Below are 21,383 nucleotides of genomic sequence, written 5' to 3'. Positions count from 1 at the left end.
TATTATTTACTTTTTTTTACGTCAATCTCTAACGCCGATCCGGATCTTGTATTCCACCAATAATCAATAATGGCAATGTTTATTTGTACGCCTAAGTCAAAGTTTACTGTATGTCAGAAAGTTAATTCAAAACATGGTGATAAGACGGTTACAAATGATAGATGATATATATCATCTTTATACAGTACTGCTCCGTAACAAGTAACTAGCAAATGCAATCTGTCACATTAATTGACGTCGAATGACTCGAGTCACGTCGACGTTAAATTACACCTGCACCTCGGATAATGGCCCCAAGTCAAGTATGGAGCAGAGACATATCCACATCCACTTCATCGTAAAATGACAAATGATAGTATGGATGCCATTCTTTGTATTGGCTACTGATGAATAAAGTCAAATAATAATAAACGTCGCTGCGTGCGTTAAGAAATAACCGAGTAGAGCTCCGTCGAGATATTGATCATCCTCCTCTGGCAAACCCAACTCAACTACTGTAAACTCCACTCTCAAATCATCTCATCTCCTTATCCATCCATCCCACCTTCAAACAGTTTCAAGCCAAGTAGCTAGTGACTACTCACTCGGACCAGCCGTGCTGCTTGCCTCTGGTGCGACAAGCTCAGTAGCCTCATCGCGCTTCTGGTCAGCGAGACGTACCTTGATGCCTGCATGTTGAGCATAGACACGAAGGCCGATCACGCACACGGCATTCCAGGGCTGTCTCTTGCGCTGTCGAAACAGTCGACGTGGGTAGAGACCCATGCCATCGCTGTCCGAGCTCGACGAATTGTTGTCATCAGACGCAGTATCAGAACCAGAGCCAGAACCAGAACCTGAGCTGTCAAGATCAGAATCGGATGCAGGTTCCGTCGGTGGTGTGAACACGGGGTACGGGTCCATGCTGTAGTCCGTCATGGTCAACCGTCTGCTGTTGCGAAGAGGACCCTGGTCTTGGTATTGATATTGATACTGCATCGGTGGTGTCGGAAGACCGCGACGACTAGTGCCACGAGGAGATGGGGTTCGGAAAGACATTCTTTTCTTCTCTTCCATTGCCTCGTTCGTGCCATGAGACGATGGAGGCTCCTTTCTTGGCTCAACCAATGTTTCTGGATGTTTCGAAACGTCCAGGTCGCCCTTGCTGGGAGAATCTTCTGGCCAAAACCCTGGAGGCGCCTGGTGGTCTCCTTTGTCTTTAGGCTCGACAACCGGGTCCTTAGGCTCAGGATCCTTAGGCTCGGGTTCATCATCCTTCTTCTTCTCCTCGTCATTCTCAGCAGTCTCGTCCTTCTTATCCTTATCCTTCTCGTTTTCCTTCTCATTGAGGTATTGATTGTACTCATTCCTCATCGCCACCATCGCTTCCTCCATCCGTGCCATCGCCTCCGCCATTTGTTTCTTCTTGACCTCTTGCTTCTTAACCTTGAGTTTCTTTGACTTCTCGGCCTCGCGCTTCTTGCGAAGGGCGTCGTCTTCATCTAGTATGCCACCTTTGGCGTGGGCTAGATCGTACTGCAGGCCCAGCTGGCGGAGCTTCTTTGGGTTCTCGTCGGCTGCTCTCTTGACCATCTTTTCCACTCTTGGCCGCCAAACGAGTCGCTCCGCCATGATCTTGGGGATGACTTCGTACGTGCCTGGTTCGAGTTCGACTTCACAGTTGATCGAACGTCGATCGAATTGATGTACCGGACGTACGGCGCAGATGGTATTCTTTCCGTCCGAGGACTTGATGAGGAAGCTTAGAGTAAACTCATACTGCCCCTTAAGGTCGGTAAAATAGCGGTCGTCAAGCTTTAACGTGTTAGTAATAGACGTCTTTTTCAGGGGCAGACCATACCTGTGAAAGGACGATAACAACCATGCCCTCTTCCTCGACCTCAATAACAAACTTCTTCTTAAGGTAGCCGGTAAGCCACGAGATACTGATGCTCAACCATTGCTGAGCCACAGTCCATCTCTCATCAAAGAGTCGGGTTCTGTACATCCACTTGAAGTTGTCGAGCATGTCGCCAAACGACATCCAAAAGACTCCGTCGTCACCAAACTCGTGCTTGAGCTTCTTGATCATGTACGGAGTCCACTCCTTGGAGCCATCTGACCATGGACCATGCCACTCGCCTTGGCCAGCTTCGGATCTCTGTCCCCAGGGGTTTCTAGTAATGTTAGAAGGCCGATGTAGAACGGATAGAGGTATACTTACCGAATCTTAACCAGACGAAACTTGACACCGTCTTCGTTCTGCACTTCGGCAACTCTGAGAACGGAATAAGCATGTTGTAGGACAATTCCGTTCTTGTGCTCATCTCCAGGTCCACCCGCAGATAGACCAAAGACAAACTCTCCATCTTCGCCGTCCGATCCAAGCATTTCTCGCCACAGCCGTTCCTTGCGAAGAACTCTATTTCCCGCGACTACGGTGGCTACGCCGCCTGTGAGATCCTCGACAGCTGTTCCAGACCATCCGCCTTCCATAGACTGGTAATCGCCATGGACTTTGGCAAACTAGAAACATTAACTTTCGTCCTGCATAAGTACATTTACTAACTCACTGCTTTTTCCAGCAGGGGCAACCAGGTCTCGTTGGGGTCCTCGCACTTGGCAAAGTACAAGGCCTCGGAACCTGTCTGCTTCTGCTTCTTGTATTGGCGGGCCTTCTTGAGGGTTGCGTCGTAGACTTGGCTGTCCTCTCCAAAGTCTCTATTCTTCAGATACAGGTTATCATCCACGACAGTCGAGATCCATTCTCCGTCACGGTAGATGACGAAACCGTAGACACCGCATTCTTCATCTCGTGCAACGCAAATCTTCCTCATCAGGTCTTTGCGATGAGCGATGGTGGCGAGAGCAGCCAGCCACCAGCAGTTGCCAGTTGCACCCTGCTTGACGTCCGAACTGGAAAAGCCATCGATGGTGAACTGGGGGTTTTCAAAGATCCAAGGGATGCGATGAACCGAACCAGGCCTTCTCTGTCGGCAGACAAAGCCCCCGTGGTAAGGGCCGTCTCCCCGTAGGCTATCCGTGTTGCTCTCGCGCTTGTTGTTTTTCAGAGCGTCGCTGTGCTTGCGATCGCGAGGTTTCTTCGTCCACCGAGCATCGCTCGTGGATCCGTATTCGATGTCCTCGTCATCATCGCTATCGCTTCCGCAGATAGGGCAGGTATTTCTGACGAGACCAAAGAGGCAGTTATCTTGGTGCGATGCAAAATCGGACTCAATGTCAAAGTCCGGATCGCTGAACTTGGCATTTGTACGCTCGCACTCTTTGACGACGGCACGAACTCGAGCACGGCAATTCTTAGCAGCAGCCTCGTAGCTCTGCGCCGCGTTTCGAGTTTTGGGCTCCGAAGAGTCCGCGTCTGTAAGGAGGGATTCGTACAGACTCTGAGGGAAAATAGAGGTTACCTTGCCGGGAGTCTTGGAGTGATACTTTTTCCAAAACTTTGAGACAAGAGCTTGAGGGTTGAGATTCTTGCGTTTCGGTTTAGCAGGAGGGTTTATGGCCGGTTGGCTACTGGGAGGAGGCTGCGCAGGTTTCATGGTCGTAGGTCAGAAGATAATATTGTTAATTTATGGATGAAATCTGAGAAGAGGTTTTTGAAGGATCCAAGATCAAGTCTCCTGGGGGACAAGCATCCGCGCTCTATATACTCGGCCATAACCGTCCGTTATTAACACCCATTGGATGATGACCTCTGTTACTCAGATACTTAGAGAGCGATCCGTTTGTCGGCTGATCGAAGTAACAGTAATTCATCTCCGCGTCGTACATGCGATTGCGCGAAGTATACTGTAAGTGTAGCATAACATGCAGGTCATCCATCTGCCTTGGCCGCTTGTAAGCCGCCGCTTTTACCATCACAGCGTACAGAGAACACGCTCATGCGGTGCACAAGGCTGTGCTAGTATCTTTTGGTTGAAAGAGGGAGGTTGCAGTGCATCAAAGATAGTTGCGGATGATTAGGCAACCAAGGGAGTCGGTTTGGCTATGCTGCAGGATGATGCCTTTTTGAGTCTCGCTGGTGGCTTGGTCTAGAGTTTTGGTCGTGAAAGAGACTCTTTTTTTATGAGGCTGTGTATCAGTGCATTTTGTTGATACATTAGTTGTCAAATTTTTATCCTTCGTGAATTCATTTTTAGGTATCATCGTGATTGTCACTGATCGACATGATTATCCGGCCAAATCCGATAGTTCCTGACGAGAAATAAGGCTGTCAAGGTTAAGCAAGAAATGTCTTTAAAGCAGCGAATGGGGGCCAAAAATCAGTCAGAACTAGAGGAGAAATTGCATGCCCAGAAGAGCAGGAGTGGGTGAATAACCTGGTTTTTTAAGCCGCAAGTTGACAGTTGAGCTGGTTCGGTCCGCTCTTTTGTTCAGTTTGAGGCCGTAGTTCATTCACTCGTTCATCATCTGCAGCATCTTGGCTCATCGTCTGACGTTGTATTGCAGCTGCGAGAGACGAATCAGACTCGGATCAATTTCTGCCACGTCAGCTGCGCCAAATGCCTCGTGGAAGCCTAGGTAGTAGACAGTGAATAGAAAGTGAGGCTCAACAAGAGGCAGATTTGGGGGCTGAGTGTGTAGGCAAGACCCTTGTTCATCCAAGTTGGTGATGTTCGTACCCTATAGCCAGATGATATTTCTTTAAGATTTCCATCAAAACATCAGATCCCAGATCCCAGATCCAACAGAAGATGAGGATCGATTCTCATCGGCGATTCGGAATTGAAGAGTTCGATGGATCATTGCTTTTACACAACAAGAGATAAACCATGTTGCCAAGTCTGTCCTGGGCTCATGACGCCCTTTTTGAATCCATCCAGACAAGATTTAATCTGATGTTGGAACATTCGTCTCCCAGAGAAGTCAGGTTGAAATGAAACCAGATGACACAGTGACTAATCTTTGGAATAAATATTTCCAATTATATCATTGTTCCATCGGTTATCAAACCTCTTTAACCTCTTTCTGACATGACAAGACCGTTTTCCATGATTTGGCAAACTCTAAACTCCATTGCGGAGCCGTAGATCCCGGGCCTTTTTGTCAAGGTACCCTGTCTATGGATGCCGGTAGTTACGGAACCGCATAGGCATAGACAGGCGGTAGTTGGTGGGAAGTGACAAAACAAACAAAGAGCGTTCAAGGTGACTCAACAGACGGAAGGGAAGCATCGGGGACACATCGAGAGCTGTCAAACCTGACACTGCAGCCTTAGCGTACCTGAGCGAGACCAAACCAGACAGAACAGGGCAAGGCAAGATTAATGGTTCGCGTTGTCGCCGTTGGAAGAAAAACCAGGGCTCTCACGAGTCAAGCAGGGAGGCCCAAGCAATCAATTGAACCAACAAGGACAACGAATTCAATGTGGATGAAGCATGTGGAAAGACCCTGTTTTTTTAAAACTGTCACAAACGGTGAGACTTAACCCAAGGAGGAAGAGTTAACGTCCAGACGCAACATAATACAAGCATACCATACCTAGGAAGAGAGGTAGAGAGGTAGGCAAGCGGGGGGCGACAAGTAAGGCGAAATGATTGAGCAATGATGTAATCGACAAAAAAGGCTAAGCAAGGACCCTGACAGGTACGAATGCATTTTTGAGACTGGAAGGGGGTCAGCTCAGCTGGTTGGTGGTGTTTTGGAGACACGATACTCTGTCTAATGATAATAAATAGAATAATAAATAGAATAATAAATAGTACTCTAAATACTCAGAATAGAAACTGCATCGATACTGCATCAACAACACATCAATCAGGCCCATCACTTCCCCATAATACACTCCAGATTTTCTCCATTGATCACTATCATGTCGGGTTTTCCAGAATGCGACCCCTGCATTTGTCCCATTTTCCCATTTTCTCTCTCCCGCCAAGCAAACACTCCTGATCCGCTTCTTTTGTCGACCCCGCCAAAATGCAACCTACTAGACTCGCTCGCTAAAATTCTTAGTGCAAACCATCATGTTATGGCCTTGTCACTCGTTCTCCTCGGCTTTACCTCCCACCTAAATACAGTCCTGATGTGCACATCGAGATCTTTCGTTTTGTTCTCTCATCCCATTTCTATCGAGACAAGCACAATCAACCCCCCGCTTATTATTGAGCGTCATCACGACGTCGCACACCAAATACGCATACATGTCTTGACTTCGAGTCCTCCAAATTCCAACCTCATTTGCTCAGCTCAGTTCCTATCTTAGTAGCCTAGAGGTAGCCCTTCGGATTCGAGTACCGACCGAATCGCCTAGTTAACCGGCCATGGCGACAACTCCTCCTGCGGCGGCTTCTACCTCCACTGCCGCTCTTCGAGATTCCCAGCAGCCGACCCCTACGCCATCATCTTCAGCTGTTCCTCCCGCCCTTTTAACATCAGCTTCTGAGTCGAGCGATGACGGAATCCATCTAAGTCCTGCCGCAGCTCGTCGCTTCGCCCGCCGCAACCTGCGCCGCCAATCCCCAACTCCCGACCTCGTTACTAGCCTCGTCAGACCACCCTCGCCAGATACTTTCTATATTGGAGCACAGATCCCTCATCAGGGCAGACAAGATGTTAGAGGTCACCTTGATCCTACATATTCTTCTGGTCTATTGATACCCAATGTCAACTCGGACCGGCGAACCGGACCCATGGCTTCTCCTCACATTTCTTCTCTCGGAATCCCTAAACGCTATGGGGGAAACTGCATCTTTGACATGTACTCTCTAACATATGTCGCGGATCCCGACCCAAACCTATTTTGTCCCATCTGCCATGATCCTCTCGTGGACCCCGTTACAACTCCTTGCGACCACACATTCTGCTACCGATGTTTACGGCAAAGCATTGACTCTAGCCCATCAGGCACGGCTTGTCCCATCGACCGTGAACCACTAGCATGGCCCAATTGCTTCAGCGCGCCGCGACTCATCCGTACACAACTCAACAACCTAAAGGTCAAGTGCCCTTATCACGCACGAGGATGCAAGTCTGAAGTCCGTCGGGAGGTCGTCGAGGTACACGCCACTACACAATGTCGTTTCAAGGACTTTACTTGTCCCGGAGTCGATTGTGATAAGAGATTGCGATCCAAGCCCACAGACGATACCTGTCCACACAAAGAAGATAAATGTCAACACTGCAAAGCATCTTTCGATGCTCCTGACCGCGAGCTCCATCTTTTGTCTTGTCCCATGAGCAAGACCCGATGCGAGACTTGCTGGAAGCTTGTCTATCGCAGTCAGACCAAGGCCCATGATGAGCTGGAATGCGAAGGGGCTGTTGTGAACTGTACGTATAGCGAGTTTGGCTGCCCGGCTCGTGTCATGCGTGGACATATGGATTCCCATACCATGAGCTGCGCATTCCACCCGGAAACACCATCAGGCATGATCATCAGATCCCAACGAGAAATCATTCAGTCTTATACCGATTTGGGTCAACAAGTCCAGCAATTACAAACCCGCCAGGACGAGACCAATCAACGTATTACCGAATTCAACTCAACCCTTAGTCGTCGAGGTGTGGGCGAGTCTGCCGTGGGAGACAACCGTACCATGCAAGACCTCGACGCTGGCTTTGAAGAGGTTCACCAGAACCTAACACACCTCGAAGCGCGACAGAGCATGTGGACTATAAACCAAATCATGCCCATCCGCGAAGAGGTGACTGAACTACGAAACAATATCAACATGATCCGAATGCATGTCAACTGGCTCCTGAACCGAAGTCGTGAAGAAGGACGCATAAGAGCGGCTGCGAGCTCCGGTTCAACGTCGACTTTGCAGAGGGACAGGTCGGTAGAAGGCCCTCGTCTCTCGGAACGCCGTCGCTCAGCTAGTGTCGAGGGGACGGACCTGCCCCGTCTGTGACGGAGTGGCCTGGACTAAATCGTGTATTGCTGGTGCTCCCCAGTTTCTCTTCGTTGTAATTCTATTTCCTTTCTGGCGCATTTACAGTTCATAGGATACCCTGGCATCAACATACAGGCTTGGGCGGGAAAACATTAGCACCTGGTATGGTCAAGCGTTGCGTTGATAGTCTACTTTTATTATAGAATTTCCTAATCAGACAATTTAGGTTTGAAATTCTCGATTAGATGGCATCATGTGTCGTGGTCAGTATGTATAAGTCTGTCATTCGCTTCTTTAACTTTGCCACAGATGTTCAAAGAACAGCAAAGTAGCTCTCTAGGTTGAAGTGTAAGAGATACAAACTTAATCAATAGATAACTCAATTGAGTGTACGGAGTAATTCCTCATCCAACTGTCCGAAACACAAGCTACCTATGTGCATGACTGTATCACGACCAGCACAGCAAGCCGCTGTCAGTTGCCGCAGCGAGCGGAGTTTAACAAAGGACTGCGGAGTTTAAGTATAGTTGATTATGTTGACCCAGATCTCTGAGCTAGACCTTCGGAATTTCCGCTACATTTCTTTGTTTGATGACATATTCCATATTATGCCATTCCCATCAACCGCAAAGCGAACCTCAAACCTTCCAGGTCCTTCTATTACAGGCAACCTCTACTAAGGTATCGGAGAAACGCCACAGCTGGGTGCCGCCACTAAAGTTCAACGTTTACAGACAACCTCACCGCCCCACCTCGCCTGCCAAAAGTTGACGCTCAGAGCTCTGTTCTGCCTGGGATTCCCCCACCCTCAGGTCCCCCAAAGCTCATCGTCCATCTACGTACTTGTGAGGCTTGGGTCCACACCTCATACTAGCAGTTAGATATCCTATCTCGGCCTCAGCCTTGTCATCCATCTTAAACTTCTTGCCTTTGACATCATCCTACCCTTTTCACTTTTCGTCTCATTGCCATCCCACTACCGCCTCGTACGCCTCGACAATGGATCCCAATGAGCAACCGTCCTGGACGGGAGGTGATGCCCCGGACAAGGAAAAGATGGAGCAGGCAAGTTGCTTTTAGATGAACTCATGATGGGGGAGTATGCTAAGCTACGGTTTCCAGATCCGCGCACGACGTCTCGCTAAGCTGGGTACATCGACACCCGTGTCCACCAAGTCGGACGAGAACAAGATTCCCGATTCCGAATCGTCCAACCCCTCGCGAACCTCAACGCCGAAGCCCCAACCCGATGCCGATTCAAGGCCCAAGATTAATATCACTTCCTCCGCCCCGGCGGCATCTTCTAGCCAGAACCCTTTCAACAAGTTAGGGGTCAAGGCAGAGCCGCCGAAACCAACAGGTAGCCCCCGTGTGAACCGCAAGAGATTGGCATCTGAGATTGACGACGCTGCCCCAGCGGATCGAGCATCCCCGAAACCCGTCAACACTCAGCCCGAGTCTGATGTCGACTACGCCGACCGAGTACTTTCACAGATCTTCCGCGTCACTGTGGACCCGCACAACATGATCAACAGCCATGGTCAACGGCTAACGTTCCTTCCGAACCTCAACCAAGAGCTAAACGAGTCGGGAGAGCCTCTAAAGCTTTCCCTTAACACACTAGATCAAGCTCTCATGGAGGCGGCTACCAGCTATCCCCAAGACAAGCCCCTCATGAACTACTTCCTACCATGTTGGAAGCGTGTTGTAAAGGCGTCTGTCCAGCACAAGGCAACGGAAGGAACCAAGTTCGAAGTGCTTGAAGAGGCAAAGCGTCTGTGTATGAGTGGCTGTCTTTTTGCACTGACTATGCCGGACCTTTACGGGTAAGTAATTCCACTGTATCGGAACTGCAACTCTGACATCCGAGGTGCAGGAGACAACCCAACCCTAAGCACGATACACTCATGCCATTTCTCCTGAAAGGCGTGCAAGACGAGGGAGGCCTTTGCTTCACCTTCATCCAGGAGGCTATCAAGCGATTTGACGATGATGATGCCATCCCTGCCCTTTTCAACGACGCAATGGTACAAATCAGCAGCAAGCTAGGTGAAATCACTATGGATCAGGACTACAAGCCGTACATCCAAGCTATGATGACTTACACAAGGTTTCCACCTCTGATTGTCAACTTGGCCAAGCACTCTTGCTTCAAAATGGCTCAGTCTGCTCCTGGAATTGAGAAGCATACCATTCTCGGACCTTTCTTCCGAATCTCACCACTTCAGAGCGAAGTTATCAGGAGTTACTTCCCAGGAGCTCGTACTCTTGATAAGAGCAGAGTTGCAACCGCTCAAGACGCACTGCGAATGGTGTTGAGGACACATCAGGACGACCTTTTCGCAATCACAAACGCATTTATCCGGGCAGGACAGGACACAAGATCTCGAACCTTGGATTGGTTTGCCTACATCATGAACACAAACCACAAGAGGAGGGCAATTCAGGTGGATCCGCGGGAGGTTGCTTCAAATGGATTTATGATTAACGTGACCACGATTCTAGACCGATTTTGCGAGCCTTTCATGGACATGGACTTCAGCAAGGTGAACAAGATCGATGACAACTATTTCAGAAAGCAACCGCGCATAGATATCACGGATGAGACAAAGCTGAACGCCGACCAATCGGCTTCAGAAGCATTCTACGAAAACAAAATGCCCGGCGAAACCAACTTCATCTCTGAAGCTTTCTTCTTGACTCTGGCGGCTCATCACTATGGAAGTGAAGCTTGCAACTCCCAGTTGAAAAACTTGGACAGGGACATCAAATATCTGGAGAAGCGAGTTCAGGCTATGGAGGCAGAACGAGTTAAGTTCCTCAGCGCTCCCGTACAGCTGGAGCAGTACGACAAGGCGGTCAAGAGACATGTCGACGCGCTCGAAAAGAGCATCGGCGTCAAGCTTTCAATCGAGGGTGTCTTGCTCGACGAGCGAATGCAGAGTACATCGTTGCGCTTCATGCGAATTGTGGCCGTTTGGCTGCTTCGTTTGGTGACTCGATCAGAGTACAAGCCTGGTCAAGAGTCGAAGGAGATACAGTATGTAACTTGGTATGAAACGTAAACATGCTAACAATTTTAGATTGCCCCTTCCCGCAGAAAAGTCAGATGTTTTCTCATGCCTCCCCGAATACACATTACAGAACATAGTGGATAACTTCAAATTCATCTTTAGGTTGGTCTCGCGCTCCGACTCATGAAGGTTCCATGACTAACAAATGAATAGATGGTTACCTAAGATCCTCCCCAGTGCTGTTGGCGACGAAATGATTGCGCTTTGCGTAACATTCCTTCGATCAACAGAGTACATCAAGAATCCTTATCTCAAGTCTTCACTGGTCTCACTGCTTTTCTCAGCTACTTGGCCGTTGATGCATCTCAAGCGAGGAGTCTTGGGCGACCAGCTTGTTGGCAGCCAGTTTGCCCATGACCATCTCCTGAAGGGCTTGATGAAGTTTTACATCGAGTGCGAGTCCACAGGTGCTGACTCTGCATTCTACGACAAATTCAACATCCGATATGAGATCTTTCAGGTCATCAAGTGTGTTTGGGTTAATGATCACTACAAGCGACAGTTGACACGGGAAAGCCGGTGCGTAATGCTTAACCTTGAGAATCTAGACACACTGCTAACATTGGCTCAGGGTCAACAAACAATTCTTCGTCCAGTTTGTCAACATGTTGCTGAATGACGCGACATATGTCTTGGACGAGGCCCTTTCTAAATTCCCTAAAATTAGAGCTATCGAGAGAGATCTCGAGGACCCAGCTCTAAACACCGAGGACCGCCAAAAGAAGGACGAAGAGCTGCAGCAGTTGGCCAACCAGGCGACATCCTTTATGCAACTGGCCAACGAGACACTCGAAATGATGAAGCTCTTCACTGACGCCATGGGTGAGGCTTTCACTATGCCTGAGATTGTATCTCGTCTCGCGAGCATGCTCAACTACAACCTGGAGACACTTGCCGGCAAGAAGGCTGCAGCCGAACTCAGTGTCAGCAACAGGGACAAGTACCACTTCCGCCCTATTCAGATCATTTCCGATATTGTGGATATCTACCTCAATCTCGGTACATCATCTGTCTTCATCGATGCCGTAGCTGCGGATGGTCGTTCTTACAAGCCTGAAGTGCTCGAGCGTGTCTCACGTATCCTCACATCAAAGAACCAGAAGGACCCAGCTGTTATTGCTAGATGGGATAAACTGAGAGTCAAGTTTGAGGAAGCCAAGATAATCCTCGATCAGGCAGAACTGGACCTTGGCGATATCCCGGCCGAGTTCGAAGACCCTATTATGGGAGACCTCATGAAGGATCCTGTCCTTCTACCCAGCAAGCACATTGTTGACCGATCCACCATCGTTCAGCATTTACTGAGCGATCCTAAAGATCCTTTCACTCGACAGGCCATGACCATTGACGATGCTATTCCACAGACGGAGCTCAAGGAGAAGATTGAGCAATGGCGTGAGGAGCGGGTACAGGCTGCCAAAGACAAACTCAAGAGCGAAGCTATGGATACCACGGAAGGCTAGGGATAGGTCTGGCCTTTTATTCTTTCAAAAAATGACCTACTTGGTTAAATGTGCTCAGCAGCTGTTTTGATATAGCGAAGTGGCGCACTTGTACTTTGGTTTGTCGAGAGCAGGTTTACGGAGGACTGCTAGATGGGAGAGTAGGAGAGTTTCACATCAAACAACAGACCAGACACAATAGCGAGCTGCGACCCAAAACTTGTAGCACATTTTCTTTTAGACGATCAATATTTCCACGTAAATATCAGCAAGTTTTATACCCATCCTCGTGCAAACCGGGGTATATCCACCACCTCCTTATCCCTTATCCCCTATCCTCAACGCCTTGACTAGATGTATGTCGGATTACGCATCCAAATCCTTGTACTTCTCGAGAACCTGTTCCATCTCCTTTAGAATCTCCTTCTTGCGCTCCTCGGAGCACCAGCTCTCCTCGACGGCACCACGAACAATCCACGCCCAGTCCTTGACGGAGAGGTTGAAGGTGTCCTGGACGCGGCAGTACACCTCCTGAACGTAAGCACCAAAGTAAGCAGGGTCATCGCTGTTGACGCTGAACAGAACCCCGGCGTCAAGGAACTCGCGGACAGGGGCGTCGGCTAACTCGGGAAGGTTGCAGAGTGCCACATTGGACCAGGGGCAGAAAGTTAAAAGGGTACGGTTGGCAGCCAGCTTCTTGAGGAGCTCTGGATCCTGCGCTGCTGCGAGGCCGTGGTCAATACGCGAGACCTTGAGATGCTCGAGTGACGCGGTGATGAACGAGGGGGGTGCTTCCTCGCCCGCATGGGTGGTGAGGTGAGTACCGGTCTTTGCGACACGGGCATACACGTCGGTGAATAGCTCGGGAGGGAAAGCCTTTTCACTGGACACCATTCCGAAGCCTGTCAGAGTACCGTCGTTGAAGTGGCCGCGATCAAGCAGAGTGTCAACGAGAGCGTGGGATTCGGGGACAGGGAGATGGCGCAGGATGCATACGATCAGCTCGACGGTGATGCCCAATTCCTTCTGGGCACGGTGCTTGGCAGCCACGAGACCTGCAACGACGGTGTCGTAGCTGACACCCCGGGCAATGTGCGCCTGGGGATCAAAGAAGATCTCAGCATGCCGGACATTCTCGCCTGCGGCTCTCTGGAAGTACTGGTACGCTAGAGTCTCAAAGTCGTTCTCAGTGATGAGTACGCTCATTCCGAGGTAGTAGTAGTGGAGGAAATCATCCAGGGATGTGAACCGTCCATAGCGCTCCCGCAGCTTGTCGGCGGACTCGTATACGGGGTCGTTTGGAAGCTCGATGCCGTTCTTCTCGGCGAGAGTGAAGAGAAGCTCTGGCTCGAGAGTGCCTTCAATGTGGAGATGCTGCTCAACCTTTGGCAGGGCCTGGAGGAAGCTGTGAACCCGAGATTTGCACATTGTTGATCCTGGCTAATATCTAGTATGGCTGAGAAGACGATGTTTATCACGTATGAGCGAGATTACTTGAAGAACGTTAGAATGGCACTTTATGTGTGAGTGTTTTATTTATTGGATTCGCAATAGCAGACGTTAATTGACACTGGAAAGAATTTGCGTCGATTTGATCAATAGTTATTGATAAGGAATTCTATAGGCCAAAGCCGAATCTGTTCAACTTGTTGTCCAATAGAAAGCGCTCGCGGTGGCGGGAGCGGCCGGCCCCGTTAATGTCATGGTTTCGAAGCTTTGTCCAAGGTTCAAGCTGTTATAAAACAGTCGCATAGTAGGTTTGTTGGTTGGTAGTTGTTGGCAGTTGGTAGCCAACGTCGACATGTCCATTGTATAGAGTTTTGTGAATACGGTTGGTTGCGAAGACGGTGTATGATGTATATAGACTTGGCATAAAAAATAGGGTATTGTACACTGCTTGGCAGGCCCGGCTTGTCAGTGTCAGGCCTAGGTCGATGGAACCTGTCAGCGAGCGGCCTTGTCATTGTGGCTTGAATTAAGGAGCTGAGAGCGAGTGCCGAAATCCTCTGTCTCCTGTCTTTTGCCTCTTGACACTTGACACTTGACTTTTGATAGAAGCGCCCACTGATCATCACATCAAGTGCTGACTACGGGTACTAGGCCCGACTTAGTTTTCTATTAGCACATGTGCTAAGCTGGATGGATGATGGAGCAGCACATGCGAAAGCTGGCTGAACTGAATCACTCAGTACGATCCACGACCTAGTACCTTTCCAAGATTTCCCTCATTTTCTTCTCCTAGCCTCTTGGAGCCGTCGACGACTGCTTATCCTGTCACGCCCGGGGTCTGATGTTGTCCAGGAACAAGGAATGAACCCTCCGTTCCGATTCCCGCGTCAAAAGCAAAGAAATCTCAACACCAAGGAGAAACCAACTCACAGGTAGGGATACAGTACACCTAGTAGGTTATCTTGAATCCACATCTCAGTATTTTCGGAATGACAAGGAAGAGTCCCAGGACTGCCTTGTCCTGTTTTCTGCGATATGTATCAAGAGAGCGGCCCTCCGTCCCTCTTGGCTCTTCATGCGTGTTTGCTAACTCAACTTGGTACCTGACTCGGTTTTGAATAGAGGGACTGCACTCACATTGTGAGCGATTCATGCAGGTACACTTTCAACCTGGCTGATGTCCGGTGTAACGACGCGAATCGGAACGATTCCCATGATCTGCAATACCTGTGTACAAGAGATAGCTGCATCTCCATCACATTACTATGTGACATAGCGTGGGTTTTGCAACTTCCTATCAAGAAATATCGAGTAATGTCTTTGCTTTGCTGCTGAATATTCGGATTGGCGGTGAAATATCGATGGAGTGCTGCCCGTCGACGTGCAAATGGCCGGCTCCCCGTCTTAGTGAGCACATGAACATGGTCCGGTTTCAGACACTGCGGGGATTTGGTTCTATTAGTGCCCCTATAGTGAATGAGAAGAACAAGATGCGTGCCAGTACTGGATGCATCCCGACAAGCAGACCCTGGAATCTCGTTCTAGCGGCGCTATCAGCCATTGTTGGCTGCTGCTGATCGTCGACTCGCTGTACATGCGGAATGCGTCATGTTCTTCTCCATCCCAACAAAAGCTCGTCTCGTGTACAGGCAAATACAGTAGTTGACAGCCTTCACTTGTCAGAAGTGATAAACGAAAAACCAGTCAAATCAGTCTATCCGACTGATAATCAAGAATTCCACTTTGGTGACTAGCCACGAAACAGGCTGGTGGCGCCATTCCGCTCGGTAGCTAATACCATTGGTAGACATGCATCGGAGCATGGGCAACCCGTTGCTAGTTGTATTTTAGCTTAAGCTACTCCTGTTCTTGGTCGCTTCTTCGTCTATAGAAGTTGGACTAACAAAGTCGGGCTTCACATCGAATTCCCAAGTCATCTGTCGACGAAGATTCGTTCTTGGCCGAAACCAAGTGATAATCGCTTTGGTTTCCTCATGGAGCTCTAGTCAAGCACGATGGAGCTGATCCTGAAGCGCCTGGGCCATGTGGAACAGGGTACGTAAGCTTCCGGGGCCATACGGGAAGAGGGTGTTGAGTTGAGAATAAGCCTGTTCGCCGACAAAGTGGAGTGAAGGGGTGAAGCATCCCAGTCACGGACGGCTAGAATGTCTCAAGAACCGACTAGTAAGCAAACATCCAGCGGAGTAGTCACGAGTTAATTAGACCAACTTGCGATCGGCACTTGACCCAGGCAAATATGTAGATTGGATATTAGTTGGGTGCTGGGCCTAGTTGAGAGATGCGGAAAATTGTTCAAGACAATGCGAAGAATGCGGCTTGCTGCGGAATATCCTCTCGTCGATTCGCCCCGAGATTAGAGTAGCTAGCTTCTGTCAAGTTCGTGGCGTTCCCACGTTAGGTTTGGTTGAAATTGACATTGCGGCTGATGTCCAAATGCCTGTCCAAAATAGCAACCATTTGTATCTGTACTGACATGAACCTCCAGACGCACACTCCAAAGCCATCTGCGTTTTGTGCAGGCCAGGATTTAAGATCAATGCGAAAGCCAGACTAAGTAGTGGCCAGTATTCCATGACAATACTTGGATATTTCACTAATGGCTACTGACATTTGTTGGTCCGAAAACCAGGTTGCTGGATAGTAACGTCCACTGTTGTGAGGTTTTGTGGCTGCACTGGTATGACAAGATGCGGGTTGTGCTTGAATCAAGATAACGCGACGAATCTTGTCAGCCCGGCTCTCAAGGGTATTTCCTGCAAGGTGCAACAGATTCGCTTCCAATCATTGGCCAACTTGATCGTAACTGTCGCTTTGTCTCAAACCGCGCGTTTCGAATAGGAAAGGCGAGGTGTTGAGACTAGCAGAAGCAATTCGAGAATAGGATCAAGGCACAAAGATGGGATTGTGTGTAGTGTCTATCCGTGTGTGTGTATGTAAAGACTCCATTTTCTTTGCGTTCTGTAGTAAGTGGCGGCAAGGTAAGCGGTTGGCGGCTTAGACAAGTCAGCAATAACGGATGGATGCAACCGAATGGGAACTTGGTGGGCTCCAATCACTGTAAACCCTGACGAAAGGACTTGGCCAAGTGCCCACGAGACCCAGCGCCGGAGTCAATGCCGAGACGAGTTTTTTCTATTGTTCTCGAAGACGAATAGACTTTCGTCATAGCAATTAAGATGGATCGACATCCAGATCCCCCATAAAACTTTACTAGGTGAATGATCTGATTAGAGCCAGCGATGGTGCTGAGTTTGTTGTGTGTATACTATCGACAAATACTGTGCCAGGCAGGTACTGCTTGGGGGGTGACGTGCATTGGCTCGATACTCGAGAGCGAGTCGCGAGTCACATACGTAACATGACCCGTAAACGAGTGACGGGCCGATGAAACGGAGGCTTGATTTTGAGCCGTGGCCTTGGGCGTGTTTGATCGCCATCTGTCTGTTCTCAGGTGGCTGTTATTAACAGGGCTTCTAGCTAATAAGATGCCCCAACCCGACAGATCATAGGCGAGCCCAGGGCAGGCAAACGCCTACTTACTAGTCTAGGACCCAAGTCAGACGGAGAAATGAGTGAACGAGACAAAGCCTCAGAATGGTGGAGTTGATAAGCAGTCGGATGAGAAATGCTGAATAATAATAGTTATTTGTCTGAGGTAAAAGGCTGCGAAGACCAACCTGCCAGACAGAGGCACTGTCTAAAAACAGGCGCTGTATTCCATTGCCCAGGAACCATGTTGGTAAGTGCTGAAGACAAGCACTTCCCTTTCTGCCACTAAGCCTTGGTGTGGATCACTCCAAAGGAAGGAGTTTATCTTGAACTCTATCTACCTAGGTAGGCAAGTTCTCAGGTATTAATAGGGGTTTGGCTGGGCAAGAAGGTACCTTGCAAACGGTATTCACACTTAATGGGGAAGGCGATGTTCACATTGGCTACATACTACCAACCTTGACAGATGCCTAGGCGCTCTTTCCCTGAGGATTTGTACTAAGGCGAAGTCATGTACAAGCCAGTACTGCACTGTACGATAATGATTATTAAATGGTAAGTGCTGCTACCCTGAGACCCCTGCTCTGCAGTTGCCCTGTATGTACTCTGTAAACACCAACAGGTAAATTTAACCTTGTCTAAGGCCTGCCTTGTCTGCACTAACCTGAGGCTCGCCTAACTGGAATCGGTACCTACATTTACACCACCCCGCCAATCTTTGGTTCTCCTCGACTCCTATTTGCGACATCGTACTGAACTAACCTTCTGTTGTACTTACGTACAACAGAAGATGCTTCAGCTTCAGTTCCGTCTCCGCCTGCTACTCGCGTATGTCTATCTCACTATACTGTATCAACAGTGTAGTACAGTATGGTGGTGGCTACGGTACTTATCTTTTGTCCCGCCTAACATTAACCGTCCGTCCGTCTCCAAGATCGTGGCCCCCCCTGCCTACTCCAAAAGACAACTTGACAACTCACAGCAAGCAACCCCCTTCTACGGTAGTCAACATCCGAAACCTCAACCCGCCAGCTCGAATCTCAGCCCACACGGCCCCCAGGACCCCCGCCCCCTCGATCTTGACAAGGGCCACACATCCACCGCCAAAGAGCAAATGGAAATTGGGAAGACATCCCTCTGTTTCCAATCCCCTAATTCGCAATGCTACCACCACTACACACCAAGCATTGGACGGCATGCCAAAACTGGCATACAACTACAAGAAGGGCTTAGCCCGAGCCAAAGCTCCTTAACCTCCATGCCAGCCTGACAAAATACGCATCATGATACTGGGCATATCCCACCAATTCGGCCCCGCTGCCTCCGCTGACGGGTTTTCTGTTCCCACTTCTTTACCGGCCGTTAACAACGCCGTAACGGAGCGTGCCAGCTCCTTCAAAACGAAGCGCCCCTGCCGCCCTAAAATACAGTGAACCCGTCTTATAGTCCATGACCGTGTTGCCGGTTCTCTAGGACGCCATGACTGACTTGCATGGGAATCATGCAGATACATACTTGGCTGAAAGATTCGTCTCGTCTCAACTCTATGTTTTCAGATTCGGCTCTCTGCAATGTGCCGTATGTTGCAGGGGCAGCATATTTCATTTGACTCGATGGGCGGTTCCAAGATGAAAATAAGCCATGCGAACCTGCTGTATCAGTTGTTCCTCGTCCCCTGCCTTCCGTTACATACAAGGCGGGTCAAGGTGCGCGTATGTACGATTTTGCGGTCTCGTGAGGGTTTTCTTCAACTTGCAGATACCTTGGACGGTGCAGGCATTCCGAATCAAGGGCTGTATCTAGCGGCCTAGGCAGACTGTGATTATCTGGTACGAAGGTGTTTTAATTTAATCTTCATTCCTTGTACAGAGTATGTACTGACCAAATAGATAGATTCTGCCTGGCCATACATACATACCCAAGGCCCGGGCGCGCCATCCGCCCAAGCCTTCCCTTCCCGGCGGTTCATTCGGCTCTAGCCCGAATCCCCACTGCGACCCTGACTGGGGATTCGTCATCCGCCTCCCACCCACGGCGGCGGATATAACCGTCCCATTGGCGAACACCTGGACAAGGTGGCACCCTCGGAAACCACCAAGGCCGAATCCATGTTCTCCGGCAGGCCGTGTGTCCAACGGCAGCTTGCAGTTTTCTAAATCGGCCACCATCTGGCTTCCTGTACAGTCCACCAGCTCGGCGCAAGCCCTCGAATCGGCCAAGGGCCATTACAATCATCATGTTAGAGCTGCAACGTAAGGGCAATTAGCTCCCGTCTGCATCACTGGTCATATCCCTAGTCTTGAGTTATCGGCTGCTGACGCCACATATCTGGCATGACAACCATGAATAAGGAGTCAGTGAGGTTGAAGCTGACCAGTCCTCGCTGAGCTCCACAAGTCAAGCAGCCAAATAGTAGCATCGGATACTACTGAACCATGCTGGCCGCACAGACAATACGTTTCAGTTCTGAGACTACACCCTGATGTGTATTATCGGATGCAAACATGTCACTACGGATGTCATATTAGTTATTCCGGTCGTCAAACTACCAGACCCAACTGTCGCTTTAATGGCAACTCATCAAATCCCGATGCTGATTGCCATTGATACGGACCCTCAGTGGCTTTTCGTACCCAAAACGCAGCCAACACAACACACGAGACTGTTGTTTTAGATTCGGCGAATTTTCCATGTTCTAGGAAGAATACGTGCGACTCAACTAACTGTAACAAGGCACGCCGATCTAGGCGCGGGAGTAACACATGGCATCGCGGGTAGCAAAATATGTACAAAGATGGCCGAACATCGACCGGCTCGTTGTGCATAGCCTTTCCGGAAGTACCAGTCTTTTTCTGGCGATCAAGCTGCCGAGAAAACCTAGGTTTGTAGTAGCATGTTGGTCAGCATAGCGCCAAAAAAAAATGGCCCAGTAAATAGCACTGGGCTTCTGCGTTCTTCCATCAGAAAGCAAAGTCGATCATAACCATAAGGGAACTGTTAGCACCCAATAGGTGAGCCGTGCGGTTCATAAATACGCCCAGATCGCATCACGGGTCTGACTTCTGGCACCCGAAGGTGGGAGAATAGACTGGGAAACAAGCACTTGTCTTGTTGGACCGATGGACAGGTCCAGGATCCAGGATTATGACTGGCAACATATGTATTCCAGGATGCCAGTCTCCGCTTGAAACACATTAGCGGCCATGGCTGATCTCTCAACAGCCCTGCTCAGCCAAGTTGTTTAGGGTCCGGCCACCCCTCCCCCCAATTTACTATCGCCTGGCCCAGATAATATTTCCGAATCTGCGTTAACGCGCGGAGAGCCCCGGATCACGGACCAGCGCCACTAACACGGTGCTGCTGCTGTGCCCAGCTGGTAACGAGCAACGATATACCTGCTTGCAGGCGCCTCTTCTTTCTAACGGTACATTTTCTCTCTTCTCAGCCTAGTCGTCGTGAGCCAAACTTAACGACGTCAGCTCCGGCCTCGTGGCCTCGACTTTTCTTTTCTTCTTCGCAGGCCCTTCCAGAATAACTGACCCTCGGACCCTCAAGGCTACGACTTGACACCGTCACTCGTTCTAACTTCCCAAGTGCGTTCAGCCTCGGATACGCTCGCCTACCTGGAAATCTATATACACTTGGATATACGCCCGTGGGGAGGTGCTACCCAATACCACGTCTAGGATTTTGCCTTGCGTACTGTCTAAGTCTTGCGGTTTGGGAAACCTGCGATTTGTTCCTGGTGCTGAACAAGGTGATGAGCCGAACAACGACTTCGGAGAAGAACGGTATCGGGTTACACAGCCTCGCAACATTCGATATATCCATTTCGCAGAGACGGATTCACACTGTTCATCACAAGATAGGAGACTGGTGACAGAGTTTGGAGGTTCCGTTGCAGGGTTGATTGACAAACAACAGTGCATCCCAGCTTCTCCTTTCCGAGCAAGGCGAGAAGCGGGAGTTTGCCCGCTCTGTACTTGACGACCTGCGGCTTTTGTTCAACAGAGTCTCCTTTATGCTCGTTGACCGACGCCCCCCTAACGTCCTTTCCGTTGGGGGACCCTTTG

The 21,383-nt window shown here is 49.6% G+C and overlaps 6 protein-coding genes across 6 annotated transcripts; 4 read left to right on the top strand and 2 right to left on the bottom strand.

Moving 5' to 3' along the window:
* Positions 1 to 576: 576 nt before the first annotated feature.
* Positions 577 to 3,539, bottom strand: FGSG_01569 (uncharacterized protein; the record flags this gene model as incomplete). Its single annotated transcript, XM_011319080.1, has 4 exons — positions 577 to 1,764; positions 1,841 to 2,138; positions 2,204 to 2,478; positions 2,553 to 3,539. The coding sequence occupies 4 exons, from the start codon at positions 3,537 to 3,539 to the stop codon at positions 577 to 579; spliced, it is 2,748 nt and encodes a 915-aa protein (XP_011317382.1).
* Positions 3,540 to 6,263: 2,724 nt separating this feature from the next.
* FGSG_11967 (uncharacterized protein) lies at positions 6,264 to 8,206 on the top strand (the record flags this gene model as incomplete). Its single annotated transcript, XM_011319079.1, has 1 exon — positions 6,264 to 8,206. The coding sequence occupies one exon, from the start codon at positions 6,264 to 6,266 to the stop codon at positions 7,851 to 7,853; it is 1,590 nt and encodes a 529-aa protein (XP_011317381.1). The 3' UTR covers positions 7,854 to 8,206.
* A 638-nt stretch (positions 8,207 to 8,844) lies between these two features.
* FGSG_11966 (uncharacterized protein) lies at positions 8,845 to 12,372 on the top strand (the record flags this gene model as incomplete). Its single annotated transcript, XM_011319078.1, has 5 exons — positions 8,845 to 8,868; positions 8,958 to 9,661; positions 9,712 to 10,875; positions 11,063 to 11,377; positions 11,481 to 12,372. The coding sequence occupies 5 exons, from the start codon at positions 8,845 to 8,847 to the stop codon at positions 12,370 to 12,372; spliced, it is 3,099 nt and encodes a 1,032-aa protein (XP_011317380.1).
* Positions 12,373 to 12,717: 345 nt separating this feature from the next.
* On the bottom strand, positions 12,718 to 13,779 carry FGSG_01567 (uncharacterized protein; the record flags this gene model as incomplete). Its single annotated transcript, XM_011319077.1, has 1 exon — positions 12,718 to 13,779. One exon carries the CDS (start codon positions 13,777 to 13,779, stop codon positions 12,718 to 12,720), a length of 1,062 nt encoding a protein of 353 aa, XP_011317379.1.
* A 4,042-nt stretch (positions 13,780 to 17,821) lies between these two features.
* Positions 17,822 to 18,563, top strand: FGSG_01566 (uncharacterized protein; the record flags this gene model as incomplete). Its single annotated transcript, XM_011319076.1, has 4 exons — positions 17,822 to 17,865; positions 17,901 to 17,907; positions 18,098 to 18,138; positions 18,170 to 18,563. 4 exons carry the CDS (start codon positions 17,822 to 17,824, stop codon positions 18,561 to 18,563), a joined length of 486 nt encoding a protein of 161 aa, XP_011317378.1.
* A 375-nt stretch (positions 18,564 to 18,938) lies between these two features.
* FGSG_01565 (uncharacterized protein) lies at positions 18,939 to 19,566 on the top strand (the record flags this gene model as incomplete). The annotated part of the gene is made up of 2 exons (XM_011319075.1): positions 18,939 to 19,022; positions 19,204 to 19,566. 2 exons carry the CDS (start codon positions 18,939 to 18,941, stop codon positions 19,564 to 19,566), a joined length of 447 nt encoding a protein of 148 aa, XP_011317377.1.
* Positions 19,567 to 21,383: the final 1,817 nt, after the last annotated feature.

Source organism: Fusarium graminearum, chromosome 1 (genome assembly GCF_000240135.3).
Source record: "Fusarium graminearum PH-1 chromosome 1, whole genome shotgun sequence".
In the NCBI taxonomy this organism is placed as follows: domain Eukaryota; kingdom Fungi; phylum Ascomycota; class Sordariomycetes; order Hypocreales; family Nectriaceae; genus Fusarium; species Fusarium graminearum.
Note: the sequence above shows the minus strand (reverse complement) of the source record. Positions and strands in the feature narration are given on the sequence as shown.